At 47.9% G+C, this 18747-nt stretch overlaps 1 protein-coding gene across 1 annotated transcript in view; it reads right to left on the bottom strand.

Moving 5' to 3' along the window:
- LOC103725694 (1-phosphatidylinositol 4,5-bisphosphate phosphodiesterase gamma-2-like) overlaps positions 1-18747 on the bottom strand; it is an 89163-nt gene that overhangs the window by 68055 nt on the left and 2361 nt on the right. Inside the window, 6 exon segments of the mRNA XM_017795570.1 lie at positions 25-139; positions 1025-1170; positions 3166-3375; positions 4386-4488; positions 9576-9733; positions 11325-11391. Of these exon segments, the coding sequence (XP_017651059.1) occupies positions 25-139; positions 1025-1170; positions 3166-3375; positions 4386-4488; positions 9576-9733; positions 11325-11391 (799 nt within the window).

Genomic DNA, 18747 nt, shown 5'->3' with positions numbered 1-18747 from the left:
GCACAGAAAGGGCCTGCTACTTACTCACAACCGTTGTCTTAAACTTGTTGTTGTCATATTCGGCTCCACAGATTTCCACCTCTACAAAGGGACAGGCAATACTCCGCCCAAGTTTGGGGAGGTGGCGTGCGCCAAGAACCTAGGACACAAAAGGTAGGAGTTGGAGTCCTGGATCTGTCCTGGTGGAGCTGAACTTGACCCAATGGCATCATGGGTTTTGTTGGGATTCTAGAGACAAACCATTCAAGTTCAGAGCCAGACTTATCTACTAGACCTCTGAGGTATGGACACTGACCACCAACCTTAAATGCTTGACGGCTAGCAACTATCCGTGTTTGATGGTGGAGTGTCAGTGGGTTCCCAGGCTTGAATAAGCTTTCACTGGAGTAGAGGCCATCTGATTTGGGGGCGGGGGGGTCTCACCTGAGCATAGCAACAGGGTTTCTTAACACTGGATTTTCCAGAGAAAATGCAGGGCCGTCTATTTATGATTGAACTTTATTTAAGAAAGACCATACATAGCCTTATTTTTTTGAGACAAGGTTTTGTTTATCCCAAGCTGGCTTCAAACTTGCTATCCAGACCAGGATGGCCTAACACTCATGGCAATCCTCCTGCCTCTCCCTAGTGCTGGGATTCAAGCATGTGTCACTGCACCCGGTTTATGCAGGCTACAGATGGAGCCTGGGGTTTCGAGCGTGCTAAGCAAGCACGTTGCCCACCAAGCTACAGCCTCAACATTCCACTTTTCCCTTCGTTTCTTCCCAAAATTCTAAGGACTGGGTTAATTTAAGAAACCTCTGAGTGCTCTGAAGGCAAAAGGGAGATGAGCTCTCCTCCTGGCCAGAGGCTGACTTCAGAGGAACTTCTGATTTACACCCCAGACAAAAGCAAGAGGCCAAGAGGGGTTTAAAGAAGGCGCTCCAGGATGATCCTGGGGTGAACTGTATGAGCTTGGGATATGGCAGCTTAACCAGTGCAAGGATGTCACCACCCCAGGGAGGCCGCCCACCTGCCCCTCTACCTTGACGGTGAGAGTCATCAAGATCTTCCTTTGCGACTCTGGGGACATCGGGTCGTACTTGTCAGACCGCATGCTCTCGGGCTGCAGGACGTAGCCCGTCCGCCCATTGAGCGAAAACAACGCATGGTTCATTTGCATGTACTTGTCTGGAAGGAGACAGGGGGAGGGGGGTGTGAGGTGACTGGGACTCTGGCACCTGGCGGGCATGGGGCATGGGTGCACACCCTTTCTTTGGTGATTCATGGCACTGTTCAAAAAGGTCTCTGGGGGCTGGAGTTGGCTCAGTGGTTAAGAGCACTGGCTGCTCTTGCAGAGGACCTTGGTTCAATTCCCAGCACCCATGTGGCAGCTAATAACTGTCCATAACTCCAGTTCCATGGGCTCTGACACCCTCTTCTGACCTCCTGGGGCACTACATGACACAGGTGCACTTACAAGTAGGCAGTACACTCATACACATAAAATAAATCTTTTTAAAATGGCACCTGAGGGGGCTAGAGAGATGGCTCAGCAGTAAAGAACACTGTTCTTGCAGAAGACCCAGGTTCAAATCCCAGCACCCACATGGCTGCTAACAACTGTCCGTAATTCCAGGTCCAGGGGATCCTACAGCCTCTTCTGTCCTCCGTGGGCATTGCAGGACATGGGTGCACTTACCTACACGCAGGCATAACAGTCATACACATAAAATAATAATTTTTTTAATGGCATCTGGGGCTGAAGAGATAGCTCAGAGGTTAAGAGCAGTGACTGCTCTTGCAAAAGACCTGGGTTCAATTCCCAGCACCTACATGGTGAGTACAAACCATCCTTAACTCCAGTTCCAGGGGAATCCGAGGCCACCTTCTGACATTCAAGGCATCCACGCAGACGATACCCTCACACATGGAATAAAAATATTTTTTTTAAAAAGGCATCTGCAGCCAGGCACAGTGGCACATGCCTTTAATCCCATCACTCAGGAGGCAGAGGAAGGTGGATCTCTGAGTTCCAGGCCAGTCAGGGATGTATGGTGAGACCCTGTCTCAAAAACAACAATAAAAAAGCAAACAGATATTTGACTCCAAGAAAACATGGGAAGAGGGATTAAAAAAGAACCTCACATCAGGAACAATCTTCTGTCATATTTGGAAGAGTGAGGCCTTTAGGAGATTAAAATCTGCTAAAAGGAAGCGTGGAACAGGGCTAGAGCACTTGCCTGGCATTTATAAGACCCTGAGTTCCATCCCTAGCACCAAAAAAACATTGCAAGTTAAACCATGTTAGTTCAAGGGCTGGTAAGATGGCTCAGTGGGTAAAGTTGCTTGCCACACAAGCCTGATAACCTGAGTTCAATCCCTAGAACTCAAGTAAATGGAGAGAACTGACTCCACCAAGCTGTCCTCTGACTTCCACACGTACGCCATGGCACACATGCCCACACACATACAGTAATTCAATCACTTTTGTTCAAATGACAGGCACGTACAAGATGCCTTTGTTGATACATTGGGTAAGATGATGGAACAGTTTGCAGGAAAAAAACCTCAAACAGCCCTTGAGTCCGTAGAAAAATGGGTTAACATCACTCAGCCAACAACGCCCTATGAGAAACTCTACAATTTGGCATCAGTTTTCACTTATCTGATGGGTAAAGATGGGAAGAGCTCCATAGGAGCACAGTACTGAAGTTACATCAAAGGACTGTACTTCTGCCCAGTGTAGGGGAGGAACCAGGGCGAGCGTCCCAGCAGCTCAGGCACAGTTCCAGCGCAGCTGGATAGAGCTGCTCAGTTTATCAAAATACAAGTGCCATGGCACCCACCTGCCCTGCCCAGAGGAGATGTCTATGCCCCAGCTGTACACCTAGACCTGGGAAGGATGCTCATAGGAGCGTCCTCAAGGCAGCAGCGTCTGTGGTAGACAAAGACGGGACATGAAATCCACATGGCCATAAACAGAATGCACAGTAAGCTCTGAACAAGTGCAAACCGCTGTGGCTTATGCTTGAAAGTTTGTGTGCGGGGAGTGTGGAGGGAGGGGATGGTTCCCCACCCTGTGAACCTCTCTGGAAGATAGTATAAGCATGAAGCCCTCAAAAACAAATGGCCACAACATGGCTACCACCTGGCCCGGCCAGGCCGGGTACCTGAGCCATTTACCTGCAGTCTGGAAATTGAGCGCTACCATCTGGGAGCCACAGAGCCATAGCCGGAAGGGGTCATAGTTTGAAGAGTCAACTCTCTGTCCCTTTGGGTAGACTCGGGTCAGGCCCTTGTGATTGTACCACAGGAGATCTCCCAGCTTCTGTCTGACAATGCTGTTGGCCTTCATCTCTACGAAGGAGCGGATTTCTCGGAAGTCGGGGTTTTCTGCACACAGGAAGAGAGCATCCTTTATTCTGGTCCTGACGCCTTCATTGCAAGGGTTGGGGATCCAGGTGATAAAAGGAAATGAAGAGATCCTTTGGGGCTGATGTGCTTTCAATGCACAAGGACCTGAGCTGGATCCCAGTATCCAGCAGTGGGGAGGTAGAGACAGATGGATACCTGGGGCTCACTGGCCAACCAGCCCAGCCTACTAGGTGAGTCCCAGACCAATGAGAGAGACTGTCTCAAAACGCCCTGATGGACTGCCAACATTGATATCTGGCCTCCACACATGCAAGTGCACCTGCACATATGAATGCACACGCTGATAGTTTTAACTGTCATCTTGACACAACCCAGAACCACCTGGGAAGAGAGTCTCAGGGACTTGCCTAGATCAGGTTGGCCTGTGGTTGTGTCTACAGGAGACTGATTATGTTAATTGAGGTGAGACCAGGCCCACTGTGCATGGCACTATTCCCTGGGTTTGGCCTTGGACTGTGTAGGAGAGAGCAAACTGGGTGCTAAACATACGTCCATTCATCTCTCTCTGCTCCTGATTGTGGAGGTGAGGGGACTAGCAGCCTGGAGCTTCTGCCTTGACTTCCCCTCAATGATACGCTGTAATCTGGGGCTGCACGCTAAAACGAACCCTTTCTTGCCTAGGTTTCTTTGGGTCGAGGTATTTTATCACAGCAACAGAAATGAAATTGGAACACACATTCGAAAACTCCTAAGCACGGTGGCAATCGTGCCTTAATTGGTAACACTTGCCCTTGGCAGGGTCCGGTACTACAGGAAGGTCTTACATGATAAAAAGACCCAGTTTTCCCATAGCTTTTCCATCTGGACATATCATAATTTATGTTTTGTTTTTAAACTACCAACATCCTTGCTGTGGAGGCACCAGAAAGGCTTCTGCCGAACTTCCATGAAGGAGATGAATGTTCCCTACGTCCTCTCTGACGGTATCGGACTTGGCAAACAGCAACGCAGAGTCCCAGGAGACGTACCCAAATGGTCCTTGGTTTTGCTGGTTGGCTTGCAGTAGACAACCAGGCCGGAGAGCTCAATGGCGATGGACTGGTTCTTTTCCCAGTACCTCATGTTGTTCTCCTGTGGGAAGTCCACACCATCGGCTGCGGTGCCGAGCCGGCATCTGCGCAATGCCACTCACACCTGGCCAGCCCTTCTGAATACCCAGGGTAGAACAGTTTCCTGTCCTGTAGACAACCCACCTTCCCTGTTCCCTTCCCCATCCTATGTTCCCAGCCAGGACTCGGCATCTGGAACAGCCCTGCCACAACTCCCAAAAGTGGGTGGGAGGAGCTGGCTCAATGGTTAAGAGACTTGCTGTGCAACCATGAGGGCCTGAGTTCTGATCCCAGCACCCATGTTACAAGCCAGGTCTTGCACATGCCTGGAACCCCAGTGCCTGCTGGGGGAGGAGACAGGATTTCTGGGGCATGCTGCTGCTGGCCTCCCTGAAAAACCTAAGTTCTGGGTTCAAAGAGAGACCCTACCTCAAAGGAACAAAGTGATGGGTACAGAGGAGGAAACCAGATCCCCTCCTCTGGCCTCAGAACATGCACACAGGCATGCGCACACACACACACTAGGTAGGAGCACGGCTTTAATCCCAGCACTTAGGAGGCTGAGGCAAGAGGTCACATTCAAAGCCAATCTGAAGCAGATGGAGGCCAGAGGGAAGGGAACTTTTATCATCCCATGCTATTCTCTGCCTCCTGTCCTGTTCCCTTTCCCCCTAAAGCTACATTGTTATAGTTCACAGAACTCTCATTTTCCAAACCCTGATAGGTCCCACAGACCAGCACCTCTATCCCCTGCACCCTTGAAACAGGTTCAACCTCTTCCCTGCCTCCAACTTGCCCTGCACAGCTCAGTCAAGAGGGCTGGCTGTCTCCCCAGGGCCCAGGTCACAGCACATGGGCAGGGGGATGGGGAGGAAGTCCTTCACATACCCACTGTGTAATGCTACCAGATTAAGAATGAACTGCTCAGGGCTGGAGAGATGGTTCAGGGGTTAAAAGCACTGGCTTCTCTTGTAGAAGACTTCAGTTCAATTCCCAGCACCGACACAGCAGCTAACAACCATAACTCCAGTACGAGGGGATCTGATGCCCTCTTCCAGCCTCCACAGGCACTGCACAACACAGGTGAACTTACATGCCAGCAATACACTGATACACATAAAACTACATAAAATATTTTTAAGAATGAACCTCTCATCTCCCCTTAGCATCTCATGTGAAATGTTTGAGGAATATTGTCAAGGTGTCTACACATCCTAAGGCAGAATTACCTCCATCTACACAGATTGAGTACCTGACTCCAGATTGCACAGCCAGTGTCAAGGCCAGACGCATAAGCTACTGGCTGACTCAAAGTGCAAGCTCACTCTTGCCCTGCCTGCCTCCTTTCTCATCATCAGCCACCAGGTCCTGGATAGGATGCCACCTGTGTGAGGTCTGCTGCCTCCTGTATCTAGCACCAGAGTTCAGAGCCTGGGGTCCCCCTCAATGGCAGCGATGGCCTCCCTCTCCTGCTGGTACAGCAGAACTCCACCTGGACCAGCATCCCTTCCTGGGGAAGCCTCCATGGAGAGGGAACCATCTATGATTCAGGGAGAATGCCTTCTAGAAAGCTTCCAGCTCATTCCCTGCCACACCTGGTCTCAGCCCTGCTTCATCCATCGGTCCTGGAAAATATGTTAGTAGACCTGTCCCCCACTGAGACGTGTCCATTGGCAGGGAACCCTGGTGTCAGGTGGGGAGTGGTGATTTGGAGAGGGACAACACAGTTAAGACAGTTGGAGCTAGAGTCAGAGACAGAAGCTTGAAACCCTGTCCTGCTGCTGACAAACTGTGTCAACTGCGAAAGTCCTATAATCCCTCTGTGCCTCAGTTTCCCCAACTGTAAAACCAGGCTAATGTGAATGCTCACCCTCCCCACCCCCAGGGTAGCCTTAAGGCTTGAACTAGGAAGCTCTAGCACTCTGCCAGACACTCAGCATCAACAGATGGCAGCATTTAGATGCCCTGGGGACGCATCACAAGGTCATTTTTGGGAAATCCACCAACGTGAGTGCCCATTCCTACTATGGTAGTGCCTTCAGGCATGTGTGCTGCGTCATCTCTAGAGCCAAGGTGGACACTGGCGATGACCAACAAGCAGACCCTCTACACGGTCATATCACCAGGAAGGCCTTGAATAGGCCTACAGCTGACTCCTCCAGTCTGAAGGTCCTGGGTGCAAAGTGAGGGAGAGCCAGAGCATCAAGGCTAGGATGGTTGTGAGTGGATAAAGGAGGTGAAGGTGTCTGTCTCGCAATCATGCGCTAGCCAGGCTGGACCCTACATAGCTCCCAAGATCAGCGTGCTGTGGTGTCGTGGTACACATCCCTAATTCCAGCACTCAGAAGGCTGACACAGGAGGACGACCCTGAAGCCACTCTCTGAGGCAGCTTAGATGCTTGGGAATAAAGCACACAGGACAAGGGCTTCTAGCCTCTTCCATCCTCGGTCAAGGGACTCAGAATCTTAAATACCAGATGCTCAGGAGGGTCGCATGCAATGCCAAATAACCCCTCAGTGGGCAAAGAGAAAACGCCTAGGAGAAAGTGGCTCGGAGCCGTAGCACCCCACCCCCCGCCCGCCTCAGATCTGTATCACATCCGGAGCAATAGAGCACCCATCCTCAGATCTGTATCAGCATCCGGAGCACTAGAGAACACAGTAGTGTGCACCCATCAGGGGAGGCAAACAGACTGGGTGGTTCATGGTCAAGCCCAAGGGCCTGATGATGGTGGACAAGCCTGGAAGAATTAGGAACCACAGATAAGAATCCTGGTTCTGGAAAGGGAAAGACAGCCGTACCACGGAGGCTGCACAGACAGGCCTTGTGCAGGAAGGCATCTGAAGATGGTGAGGGCTGGGAGATGGTGAGGTGGGTACGGCACTTGCTGCACAGGCATAAGTTCAGATCCCCCGATCGCACATGAAGAGGCAGAGTGAGCCTGCCATCCCAGGGAGGCAGAGACAAGAGCTTCCCCGGAGCTTGCTGGCCAGCCAGTCTAGCCAATCGGTGAGCTGCAGGTCCAGCGAAAGACCCTGTCTCAAAAAAATGAAGATGCTGGAGAGAGAAATGAAGAGTACTGGCTGCTGTCCAGAGGACTCAGGTTCAGTTCCCAGCACCCACGTGGTTGATAAAGACCATCTGCAGCTTCAGTTCCAGGGGATCCAACACCCTCTGCAGCACTGCACAAGTGATGTACTTATATACATGCAGGCAAAAATAAATACGCAGAAAATAAGGTGAAGCATCAGGAAGAAACATGTTTCCCTCTAGTCTCCACATGCTCACAAAAAAATGAATGAATGAAGCAGACAACATAAGGGCTGGGATGAGCTCAGTTCCTGTTTGGCATATGCAAGAGTCTGAGATCTATCACAGTACTGAAAAATGAGACAACCCTTCCCTCTGAGGAGGTGGAATGAGTCTCACTCCTGGTGACCATGAACTGGCCAAGATGTGACCCTCTTGAGGGAGGGAAGACCAGGCTGCTGGAGAAAGGTGAGCCCTCCACCTTGAAGAAAAGAAACTCAACCCCAGCAAAAGGTCTCAGGGGTCTGAGAGGCCCCAGTAAAACTTTAAAATCAGTCTTTTGAGGTCAGATCTGCCTTAGAAGCAAGTAGGCGCTTGGAAAACTCTCAAATGTCTTGCTAGCTCTACAGCCACAGGAAGAGCCCAGACACAGTCCTCCAGTCATCCGTCCTCCATGAAGTGGACTTTGTCATACTGCTATCGGGCACTTTGGGTGGACCCTGAGCTTGCGACTACCCAGTCTGTTCCTGCTTTCCCCGATGCTACCTAATCTCTAGCACCTCAGAAGCGAGACAGATCTGAGGCCGGGGTAGGGGGAGGTACATGCGTGTTCTCCTGTCACCTTGGCCCCATCAAGGACTGATCAGACCCTGTTTCTGACTCAGAACTAGGCCTCAAGCTTACAGCACATGTCATTCTTGACAACTTCAAGTCAGCTTTCCAGTGGAGTGTCTGGCTCCTTGTTCTGCAGACCAGGGAAACTGAGGTCTGGAGAAATTTGATTGCGTGCCCAGATATAAACCCCAGGCTAATTTCAAGCCTCTTGCTCTCACCCAATCTCTTGCCCTTTCTCAAAACACTACCGGCAGGGGTTGGAGAGATGGCTTGGTAGTCAAGAACACTGGCTACACTTGCAAAAGACCTATTCCCAGCACCCACGTGGCAGCTAACGACCATCTGTAACTCTAGTTCCTGAACTTGTGACTGCCCAGTCTGTTCCTGCTTTTGCTGGTCTAGTACCCTCTTCTGGCCTCTGAAGGCATTGCATGCATGTGGCACACTTACATGCAGGCAAAACACACACATAAAATTTTAAAACGCTGCCAGCCAAATGCTGGTTCTCCCCTTAGAAAACCCTAGAAAAGGTCATTCCCATTAGAGAAGTCCCTCCACAGGGAAACTGGGTCTTGGGGCTGTCCTAGGATGAGGAAGGTAAGCTCAGTATCTGCTACCAGAAGAGTCTGGGCTGCTTTGCCAAATGTCTTGTGAGGGAGATAACAGCTCCAGGGTAAGAGACAAGGCCAACCTGACAGTGGCGCCACGGCACCCACAACGCCTAATGAAGGTTTACCGGGGGCCTCCACATCTCTTTCCTCTTTTGGTGTTTGTGTATGTTGGTGCATGTTCTAGGAACGTGCCAGTGTGTGTGTGTGTGTGTGTGTGTGTGTGGAGCCCAGAGGACAACCTTGTGCATTGTTCAGCAGACATCTGTCTTTTTAACTAACACAGGTCTCTCACTGGCCTAGAACCCTCCTAGGAGGCTAGGCTGACTGATCAGTCAACCCCAGGCATCCAGCTGTCTCTACATCCCCAGTTCTGGGATTATAAACACACATTAGGACACCTGGCTTTGTCAAGAGGGTGCTGGGGACTAAACTCAGGTCAAGCACTCTACTGAATAGGCCATCTCCCCATTCTAACCACAAGCGCCCCCAGTGTCTGACCCATTTCACCTCCTCACCAAGTTCTGCATGGCCCAAGGCCATCTTGTCCTGCTGCCTCGATCCATCTGTGGCCTCAGCGAAGCATCAGGGACTGGAAAGGGCAGGTGGCCTCAGCCCCAGTGCAGGGATGCCTACCTTTGTATCCATCTTCCACGTGATCTCCCGGATGCTCTGAAACCATTCGAACAGCTCCTCCACACGGTCTGTGGCGAACTCCATGGGAGGGTCCCCCTGCTTCTTGGGCTCCAGGATGAAGATGAATGGTTTCTGGTTTTTCCCCTGAGCGGCCTTCACTGCAGAGAGGGAATAAATAAAGAGCTGTTCTTGGCTCAGTTAGTGGTCACAGAGACCTCACCTCACACTGTCCTCTTCTCCAGTGACCCCACCAACACAGTCACAGTCAGCACGGAAAGCAATGCCAACCTAGCAGGCAGTTTCTGGAACTTTTGCACACATCATTGCTTAAGGTTTGCAGTGGGTTGACTTACGTCTTCAGAAACATATGTCAAACCTCCATCTCTGTGAATCTCCATCTCTGTGAATATGTTATTTAGAAAAAGTACTTTTGTAGATCTACCCAACTGTCTCAAGACATCCTGGGCTTAAATCCAAGGTCAGATGCCCTCGTAGGGGAAAGAAGAGGGTTAGTGGGAACCAGACCTAGGACATGGCACAGCCACCAGCCAGGGTGCGCCCAAGCTGGCCAGCTGTTGGGGGGGGGTCTCTCTTCAAGAGGGCAATTTTAAAGAAGAAAATTAAGGTTACCCAGTATCAATGTGAGATTTCTGACCTGAGGTGCTAGATGATACCCTCCATCAGTAACTGTTGTGTTCCCTCAGTTCTATCAAATCCTGAGGGGCACTAGGCCTGATGCACCCATCTTACAGGAGACAAGAATGAGGCTTGAGAGAGAAGGAAATGTAGAAAAGTACATGGCCAGGAGTGGCAGAGCCAAGGGTAGATCCTACCTGATAAGTCCCTACTGAGTGATGTCCTCACGTCCTCTAAAGAACAGTACAGTACAGGAAAGGAGATGACACAGAGCATCAGCCATGAAGGTGACAGTCCCCAGTATTCGGGAACTCACCACGGAACCTCAAGTCAGTGCTGTGGCAACTCATTTCCTCATCTGTCCACTGAGACCTTCCACCTTCCCTACCCAGTTCACACAAAGGGGAAGAGAAAGGCAGACGTCTGTCATCGGAGGGGACGGAGGGAGGATGAGGCCTAGCTCAGGACCCAGTGAGCTGCAGGGGACACAGGCAGCTCAGACAGGAAGGCAGCTTGGGCTCTGTGCCCTGAACATCCCCTGCAGGCCAGGCCCCTCCCACAAGAGCTGCAGCACACTTACTTAAACATGGACATGGGGAGCTGTGTGCAAATCATGGCCTGCAATCTCTGTATACACCTGCACCCAGGCTACACAGTCACAACCATGGTGACACATACCCGCAGTGTGGTAGACTCGGTTTCCTGGGGCAGCTGAGGCTCAGAGGGGAGTGACAGGCATATGTCTCAAGAGATTAGAGGCTGAGACTCCCAATTTTATGAGCCCTCATAGCCTGTCTAACAGCTCAGCCACCCAAAAGCACGTTAACATCAGGAGATGCTGACCCACAAAGACGACATTGATAACACCAAGTGACAGTCACCAGTGCTCCTCATGGACCAGCCAGGGCTCTGACATCCTTGTGTGTGGGTACCCACAGCAGACCCCACCATGAGGAACCCATGTGTCCCCAAGCACCTGGCTTCAGCCGGTGCCTCACCCAGGTGCAAGTGACACGGGCCCAGGGTCAACCACTTGTCGTCTTGGGCTGAACCCAAGGTTCAGGATCTAGGGGATGTGTGTGGGAATCAGGCTAACATAACATGTGTACATACCGACATTGTAGGTATTGAGGTCCAAAATACCTCTGCAGAGAGACCCAAGGGGGTTGTCTTCAATAATCTGTGAAGGAAAAAATGTAAGTCTGGGTCGCCGTAAGGAGGTAACAAGAAGACACGTGCTTTTGGTTTTCAGAACGTGCCATTTATAATGTGAAATTTTTATTTTATGTGGACGAGTGTCTTGCCTGAATGTATGTGAGTGCACCTGTGTCGTGCAATGCCACAGAGGTCAGAAGAGGGCTTTGGATTCCCCTGAAACTGGAGTTAAGGACAGTTCGTAGCTGCCACATGGGTGCTGGGAGTTGAACCCGGGTCCTCTGCAAGAGCAGTCAGTGCCCTTAACTGCTGAGCCATCTCTCTAGCCCCAGAACATGCCGTTTAGCACTGCCACCCGTGGAGGTGCTTAAAGTGCATTTTTATTACAGTGCTGGTCCACATAGAGAGTTCAGACTCCAAAGCACAGAGACGACAGGGACCAGCCACAAGCAAGCGTCTGCCTGTTTGGCGTCTCATCTTCCAATCTACGAAAACACTCCTCATGACTTCTAGAACCAGTTTCAAACCCCATCCCAGAGCCCTTATCTGATATCAGTATAAGGTGAGACCATTTGGCCTTCTGCCTCTCCAGTTCAAGAACCTTCCATGGCTCCCCGTGTCCTACGGAAACAATAGCTGTGTTCTACCATCTAGTTCCCAAGGCTTTCTGAGCCCTGGTCAACCTCCTCAGCGCAGCCCTGTTGCATACTTGAACTGTCCTGGGTACCTGCTGAGATGAAGTCGCTGCTGTATTGCCCCCGCCAGGTTGGTGATGCCATACAGTGGCAGTAACACAAAGCTTAACTCACTGCACCCCAGCTCAGTTCACAAGCTGACAGTTTAACTGTAGACAGTACCACAGACCTAGCATTATCATTGCTACAGCGATGTGTCTCCAGAGAGATCCAGGAAGCTGTGAGTCTCTCTTTAAAAGGCCATAAGTGACTGTAGTTGCAGCACAAATCACTGCTAAATCCATATCATCTACGTGGATTCAGAATAGACATTTCCTATTTTACTGAAAAATCAAGGATTTCCGTTACTGGAAACATGAGTTCTATTGAGTTTCCAGTAACAGTCTCACATTCCAGAAGCACACTCCTTATAAGTTTATATTGGTTAATTGAGCCAAATTTATCTAATGAGCTACTAAAGTGGTCCATTGTTTATGCAAATTAGTAATTGAATCATGGCTGCATTCAAAGTAGCATACTATCTGGTCACTGGATATATTCAGACATGCATTGTTTCATCTTTTATTTGATTCTAAATTCTTCATTTATTACATGGCCATCTCTCTCATTTTAAAAATTGGCTGAAATAATATGTCCTAAATGTGTGTTATTTTCTAAAATCTATAATCAAGTCTAATGAGAAATGAAAGTACTGAAATATTTCACTGTGTCAAGAGAGATGTGTGCTGCAACTATAAAGTTAACTCCAGTAGCGTGTACTGAGTATTCAAGGACATATGTACCACATGTTATGTTGCTTCACCTGTATATATGTAATCCTTAATCCCACACACAAGAAATGTGTGTCTATAAGGTATGGTAGGAATAAAATATGATCTTTTTTGTTTGTGGTGTTGTGTATACATGTATATGTGCATATATGGTTGTGGGTACACATGCACATATGCACAAGCATGTAGAGGCCCAAGGCTGATGTCAAGTGTCTTTCCTCAACTGTTTGCCATCTGGGGATCCAAATTCAGGTGTGATGTAGCAATTTCGTCTGCGATCAAACCTTCTGTAAAGGACTACATTCCTAATAAGCAAACAGGGTCACTGAGGAGCAGTAAAGATTGTGTACTTCCATCTTCTTTTAGGTGTGAGACAAGTGCCTAGGGCCTCCCCCTCTAGCCAACAGGGTTCTCTTTCCAGCAGATTAGTTCAAACCAGTTCAGAGATCCTTACCTTTGTCTGTCATTGGTTCCCTATTGGGGGTAAGAATGTGTTTGTTTATGTCTCCTCATGATACAAGTTGTGTAAATAATGCCACACAACATCAGGTCATTGTACTTGCTGGACAGGCACTTTACAGACTGAGCCACCTCCCCAGCCCTCAGTTTTAAATTCCAAGAGAAGGAACAAATCTGGTCAGTGTTTATTAATGACTGCTAAACCACCAGGTGAATAGCTAATGAACACTGTAATGGATAGATCTGTCTGACAATACATAAACCTATTTATCAAACTTACTATCACACAAAAAGAGAGACAGTCACATCTTATGTGTGGTGTAATGTATTAAGAAGTACATAACACAGACTTACCTAAATCTTATCAAATCTCTAAACTTAACTACCAGTTATAAGAAATACAAGGGATGAGGGCTGGAGAGATGGCTCAGCGGTTAAGAGCACTGACTGCTCATGCAGAGGACCCGGGTTTGATTCCCAGCACCTACACGGTGGCTATGAACCGTCCTTAATTTCAGCTCCGGGGAAATCTGACGCCTTCTTCTGACCTCCAAGGCACTGCACAACACGGGTACACTCACACACATGCAAGCAGTACACTCATGCACGTAAAATTAAAATAAAAATAGATATAAAACAAACAAACAAACAATCTTCTTTGGGATATCCAAACACAGAGACACAAAGTAGATGTAGACATTTTCAGAGACATTCACGTCAAGTACCTTCCCCTGATTCCACTTGATTGAGGGGAAGAGCTTTGAAAACTAAAGTTGCTTGTCTTCCCTGAAAACTACCGGTACAACTGCGCAGTACAGTCCCTTCCTGGGATCTCTGGAGCTGTGTCTACGTACTGTACTTGTCACTGTGTATGAAGAGAGGTACCAGGTGATCCAAGCTCTGGAAGCTCTGTCTTGTTTGGACACTTTTCCCACCCAGCTCTGACCACCATCAACAAAATGGCGAGGGTAGGTGGTATGTGCAGGACAGAACCATCCTAAGAAATTTCTAAGAGGCTTCAGCAAATCTTTAATAAAGAACTATTCTCTCTGGGGGATAGACACTTTTATTTTGGGTCCACAGCAATATCTTAAAGAGCTCCAAAAGATAAGGAAAATAAGTGTTGTGAATACAAAAATAATTTGTAGATAATAGTAAGTCTTTGTGGATGTTTTTATAGATTAATTTGTTTCCTAATCGCATCCTTCTGTGTAATAACGTTAATTTGTTATTCCTGAACAAATGTGACTGCAAAACGTGCAGTGTGCAAGGGCTAATCCATAACTTTTAAAAGGACATAATCACTTGTTTGCATCTCTGATTTTGAATGGATACCACATAAAAAGCTGAGCACTTCTACCTCTACCCCCACCCCCACCCCCACCCCTCGTTCTTGCAATCTCTTTGCCCTGTGTTTATGGATAGGTAAATTAAGAGCTGTATCACATGTTCAAGAAGGAAAAGGGTTAGGAGCTGGAGGACAATGAGGACAGCCATGATGGCGAGCACCATCGCTTGTCGTCTAAATGTTGCCTAAATCACAAAGAACGTTAAGTTCTTTGGGGCTTGTTCCTCCCTTTATTCCTCAGGCCACTCAGATGGATTTTGTGCTCAGGAGAGCAAACGGGAGGAGCGGTGGCTCTATCTTGTCTGAGCCGCTGAGTTAACGCTATAGGAGAACAGCTGAAGCCAATTCGGAAAGCCAACAGCAAAAGAGGCATTAAACATGCACTTAAAAACTGCATCCCACACTAGTGAGCTCTTCAGAGCCCAGGGAGGCAGAGCAGCTGGCACGAGATACCGAATGCTTGGAGACGGGGCCTCTGGCTCAGGACCAAACCAGTCTCTGCTTCCTCCAAAGCTCTGTTCAGTTATCGAACTGTTCTGGATCATGTTTCTTAGTCTGTGTAATGGGAACAGCAACAACCTCCATCCCAAAGGTGAGCGATAAATCATCAGACAGAAGACACTTCCCAAAGCACCTGGCACCCAGTGGCCCTCCACACTAGCTGCTGTCCCCGAGGAACATGGTCCAGCTGAGGGACAGCATTTGATCAGACCTCAGGATGCCTCCCTGTTCACAAACTAATAACTGATCTACGTTCTTTCTTTCTCAATTCTCTTTTGAAATTTTAGTACCAAAAATGCTTTGTCTGATTTAAAAATACAGAATAGGTTAAAAGTGAGAGGTCTGTGCTCATCCCCCAATATCAAGTATGTCCTTTCTTGCTTGTTAAAAACATGTATTATTAGCCAGGTGTGGCTCAAGAGGCAGAGGCAAGTTGATCTGTGTGAGATCAAGGTCAGCCTGGTCTCCACAGTGAGCCTAGGCTATCTGGGGCTACAGGGAGACCCTGTCTCCAAAAAAAAAAAAACGATGTGGGGAGGAGAACCCAAGACTTTATGCATGTCAGGACAACTGAGCTACATTCCCAACCCACATCCTAACTTTTTAAAGTAAAGAAAGCAAGTTGGAGAATGGACTACTGGGCTCCCAGGCTCTGAGACCATGTGGCCTCCTGCTGTGCACACATGCCCACACACTGCCACACTCCCATTTGGCCACAGTGCACTCATGTGGACTCACGCAGTCACACGACCCACACAAACAAGGGCAATGCTCTCCCTGGGAGCCCTGAAGCCTGTCACCATCCCTGCCCCAGGTCCCAGTGTCTCCACAGCCTGCCTTCCCCCATGTTTTTCATCCCCAAATTCAAAAAACAAATATGTTCCCTAGGTGGAACTCAGGTGCCAGGCATACTCAGCAACAGCCTTTACCTGCCTAGCCATCTCCCCAGCCCTTGTTCTTTCAAAATAACCACCATTCTCAGCTGGAAGTATATGTGTCTCACCTTTTCATGTGTTTAAACATGGGTGTGGTGTTTAATTTTTTGGTTGGGGAGGATAGAGTCTGGCTGTGTATCCCAAGCTGGCCTTAAACTCACTATATAGCTTAGACTGGTCTCAAACATGAAATCAGAACTCATGGTGATCCTCCTGCCTCAGCCTACCAAGTACTTGTGTTACAAACATGGCCGCCACACCTAGCTTTAATAATCTTTAAAATGGAAAAGTAAACCATTGTCCTAGATATCTTCAGGAGGTGTTAGCACATATAGTTTTATACTGTTGCTATTACATACACACTAAATTTAAATAAGTAGCTAAATAATAAAAATAAGGAAATCATTAGGTGTTCATCAATGCTTAACTTTTAAGTGTGATGATGACACTGTAATTAAGTTTTAGATTCTAATCTTTTAAAGATAGGTACTGAAATAGTTACAGATAAATCAGGTGGCACCTAGACCTAGTTTCAAATTAGAAAAGGATTGAAGAGAAGGAAACTGGGGGAACATCAGATTGGCCATGAATTAATAATTAATCTGGCTTATGAGTAGAGATGGATCAAACTATTCTCTTTTCTATGCTTTTAGCTATTTTTGAAATTTGAGCTGGGCCTAGTTGCACACACCTGCAATCCCAGCACTTGGGAGACTGGGGCAGGAGGATCATGAGTTTGGGGTCAGCCTAGGCTAAGAACAAGACAGTGTCTCAAAAGAAGAAAGGAAGAAAGTAGACGAAGGAGTGGGGTGGGGGGAGAGGAGGGGCAGTGAGGAAGAAAAAGAGGAAGGAATTCTTCTGTAATAAAACATTTAAAACATTTTCTCTCCTTATAATTGACCTGATAAATGTCAAACCACCATACCTTTAAATCACAGCAATTAATTCCTGATTAGATGATGATTTAATCAAGACTAATCATTGCTAATACCCATCCTCTAAAGCAACACAAACAAATGAAGAGCAACTTAGCTTCCCTATAGCTTAGATGACACTATAAAAATCCCAACACAATAGCCAGCACAGAGCAGCAACGCTAGCTAATGTCATGAGAGCTGTTTATCGACAAGTGTAAATAATACACGATTATAATTATGGCTTTTGGAATTACCAAAGAAGTGTTTTCCTTTTATTCTTATATTGGATGTTGTTGGACAGAAAGGAAAACAGCTCCGTAGTCTGTATACGATCGAGGCTTCATAAAAATAATGTTGAGTATTCTGTTCGCCCAGAAAGACACACTGAATCTGGAGTGTACTCACCCAAATCCTGCCACGCAGAAGCTGAGAATTAGTCATGCCACTGGGATTTTTGAGTCTTTAATTTGTGTCTTGCTCTACACACACCTCGACAGTTCCCATAAGGTAACGAGGCCTTTAATGTCTTCCTGCTGCAATTTGAGAAGGAAGCCTACATGGCCAAGACTGGGAAGGGAGCCTACACAGCCAAGAGGGAAACTACCTAACTGCTAGAGTTCTGGATTTCTAAAGGCCCGCACTCCTGAAGAGTGTGTGCCACAGCCCAGAGGCACCCGGGAGAGACCAGTGTTTCCAGGACAGCAAAAGGGAGTCGGAATTTATTTTCAATACTGAGGAGAGGTTCTGAAGGTCCAGAGAAACACGGGCTCTGACAAGATAAGGGCGTGTTTGAATGGGGCACTCAAGAGGTATTGGACACTAGCCTCCTGGGTTCAAAATTCCTGAATCCACATATGGTCTCACAGCTGAATCCAAAAAGGTCAAGACGGACAGACAGTGGCATCCCATATTGTCCCATGAGTTTCAATGATCAGTGATCACAGAATGATCCCCTATGCTTCAGCATGTCTGAAGATCTTGGCCTCTGTATGGTATTTAGAACAGGAAAGCACTTAAGGAATGTTTCCATTTAATTTCTGCCGGCCCATAGTGGATTTAAGGAAAATGAAGATGAAGAACAGTTTCTGCAGATCCACTTTTATGGCAGTTGATTCATAGACTACTCCATTTAATACCAACCGTGCCAGTAAAAGAGGCCATAAAAACAACCCCTCACATCTGTACAGCTCTGTACACTCAGTAATGTGCTCTCACATATGTTCTCACAGAGGCGAGAGCATTCAGGGACTCTCCAGCTTGGACGCTAGATGGGCAAGGAGTAAAAGGGCTTAACAGAAAGGAGGAGAATTTTCTCCCAGACATCTGGTCACTAGGCATTTCCTTCCCCTGCCTCCCTCTTCGTTTAAAACATCTATGAGAAGCTGTCATTTGTAACATGGGTTTTGCAGAGCCCATTGCTGAGGGTGTCGATTTAGGGTGCCACCCAATGGTGGTACTAAGCCATGGCTATGCTTCACCACGGACAAAATGTTTATAGGTATATCTGAGAAGGATCAAGATCATAACACTTTCCAACGCCTTCTTACAAGACGCAGCTATCTTTTCTTAAATCAACTCCAGAGAAATAAAAAATTTTAATGAGTATCCTTTTAACAAAAACTTTCAAAAAAACAAAGCCTGAATAGAAGGAGCCCCTGACAAATAATTGAGAATGTGAACAGGGCAAGACCTTCCTTGTTCTACCCTGTCCCTCTCCAGAGTACACTTCATTCCCTTTTTGTACTGCCTACAAAGC

Source organism: Nannospalax galili, unplaced genomic scaffold (assembly GCF_000622305.1).
Source record: "Nannospalax galili isolate Female #2095 unplaced genomic scaffold, S.galili_v1.0 scaffold568, whole genome shotgun sequence".
NCBI lineage: Eukaryota > Metazoa > Chordata > Mammalia > Rodentia > Spalacidae > Nannospalax > Nannospalax galili.
Note: the sequence above shows the minus strand (reverse complement) of the source record. Positions and strands in the feature narration are given on the sequence as shown.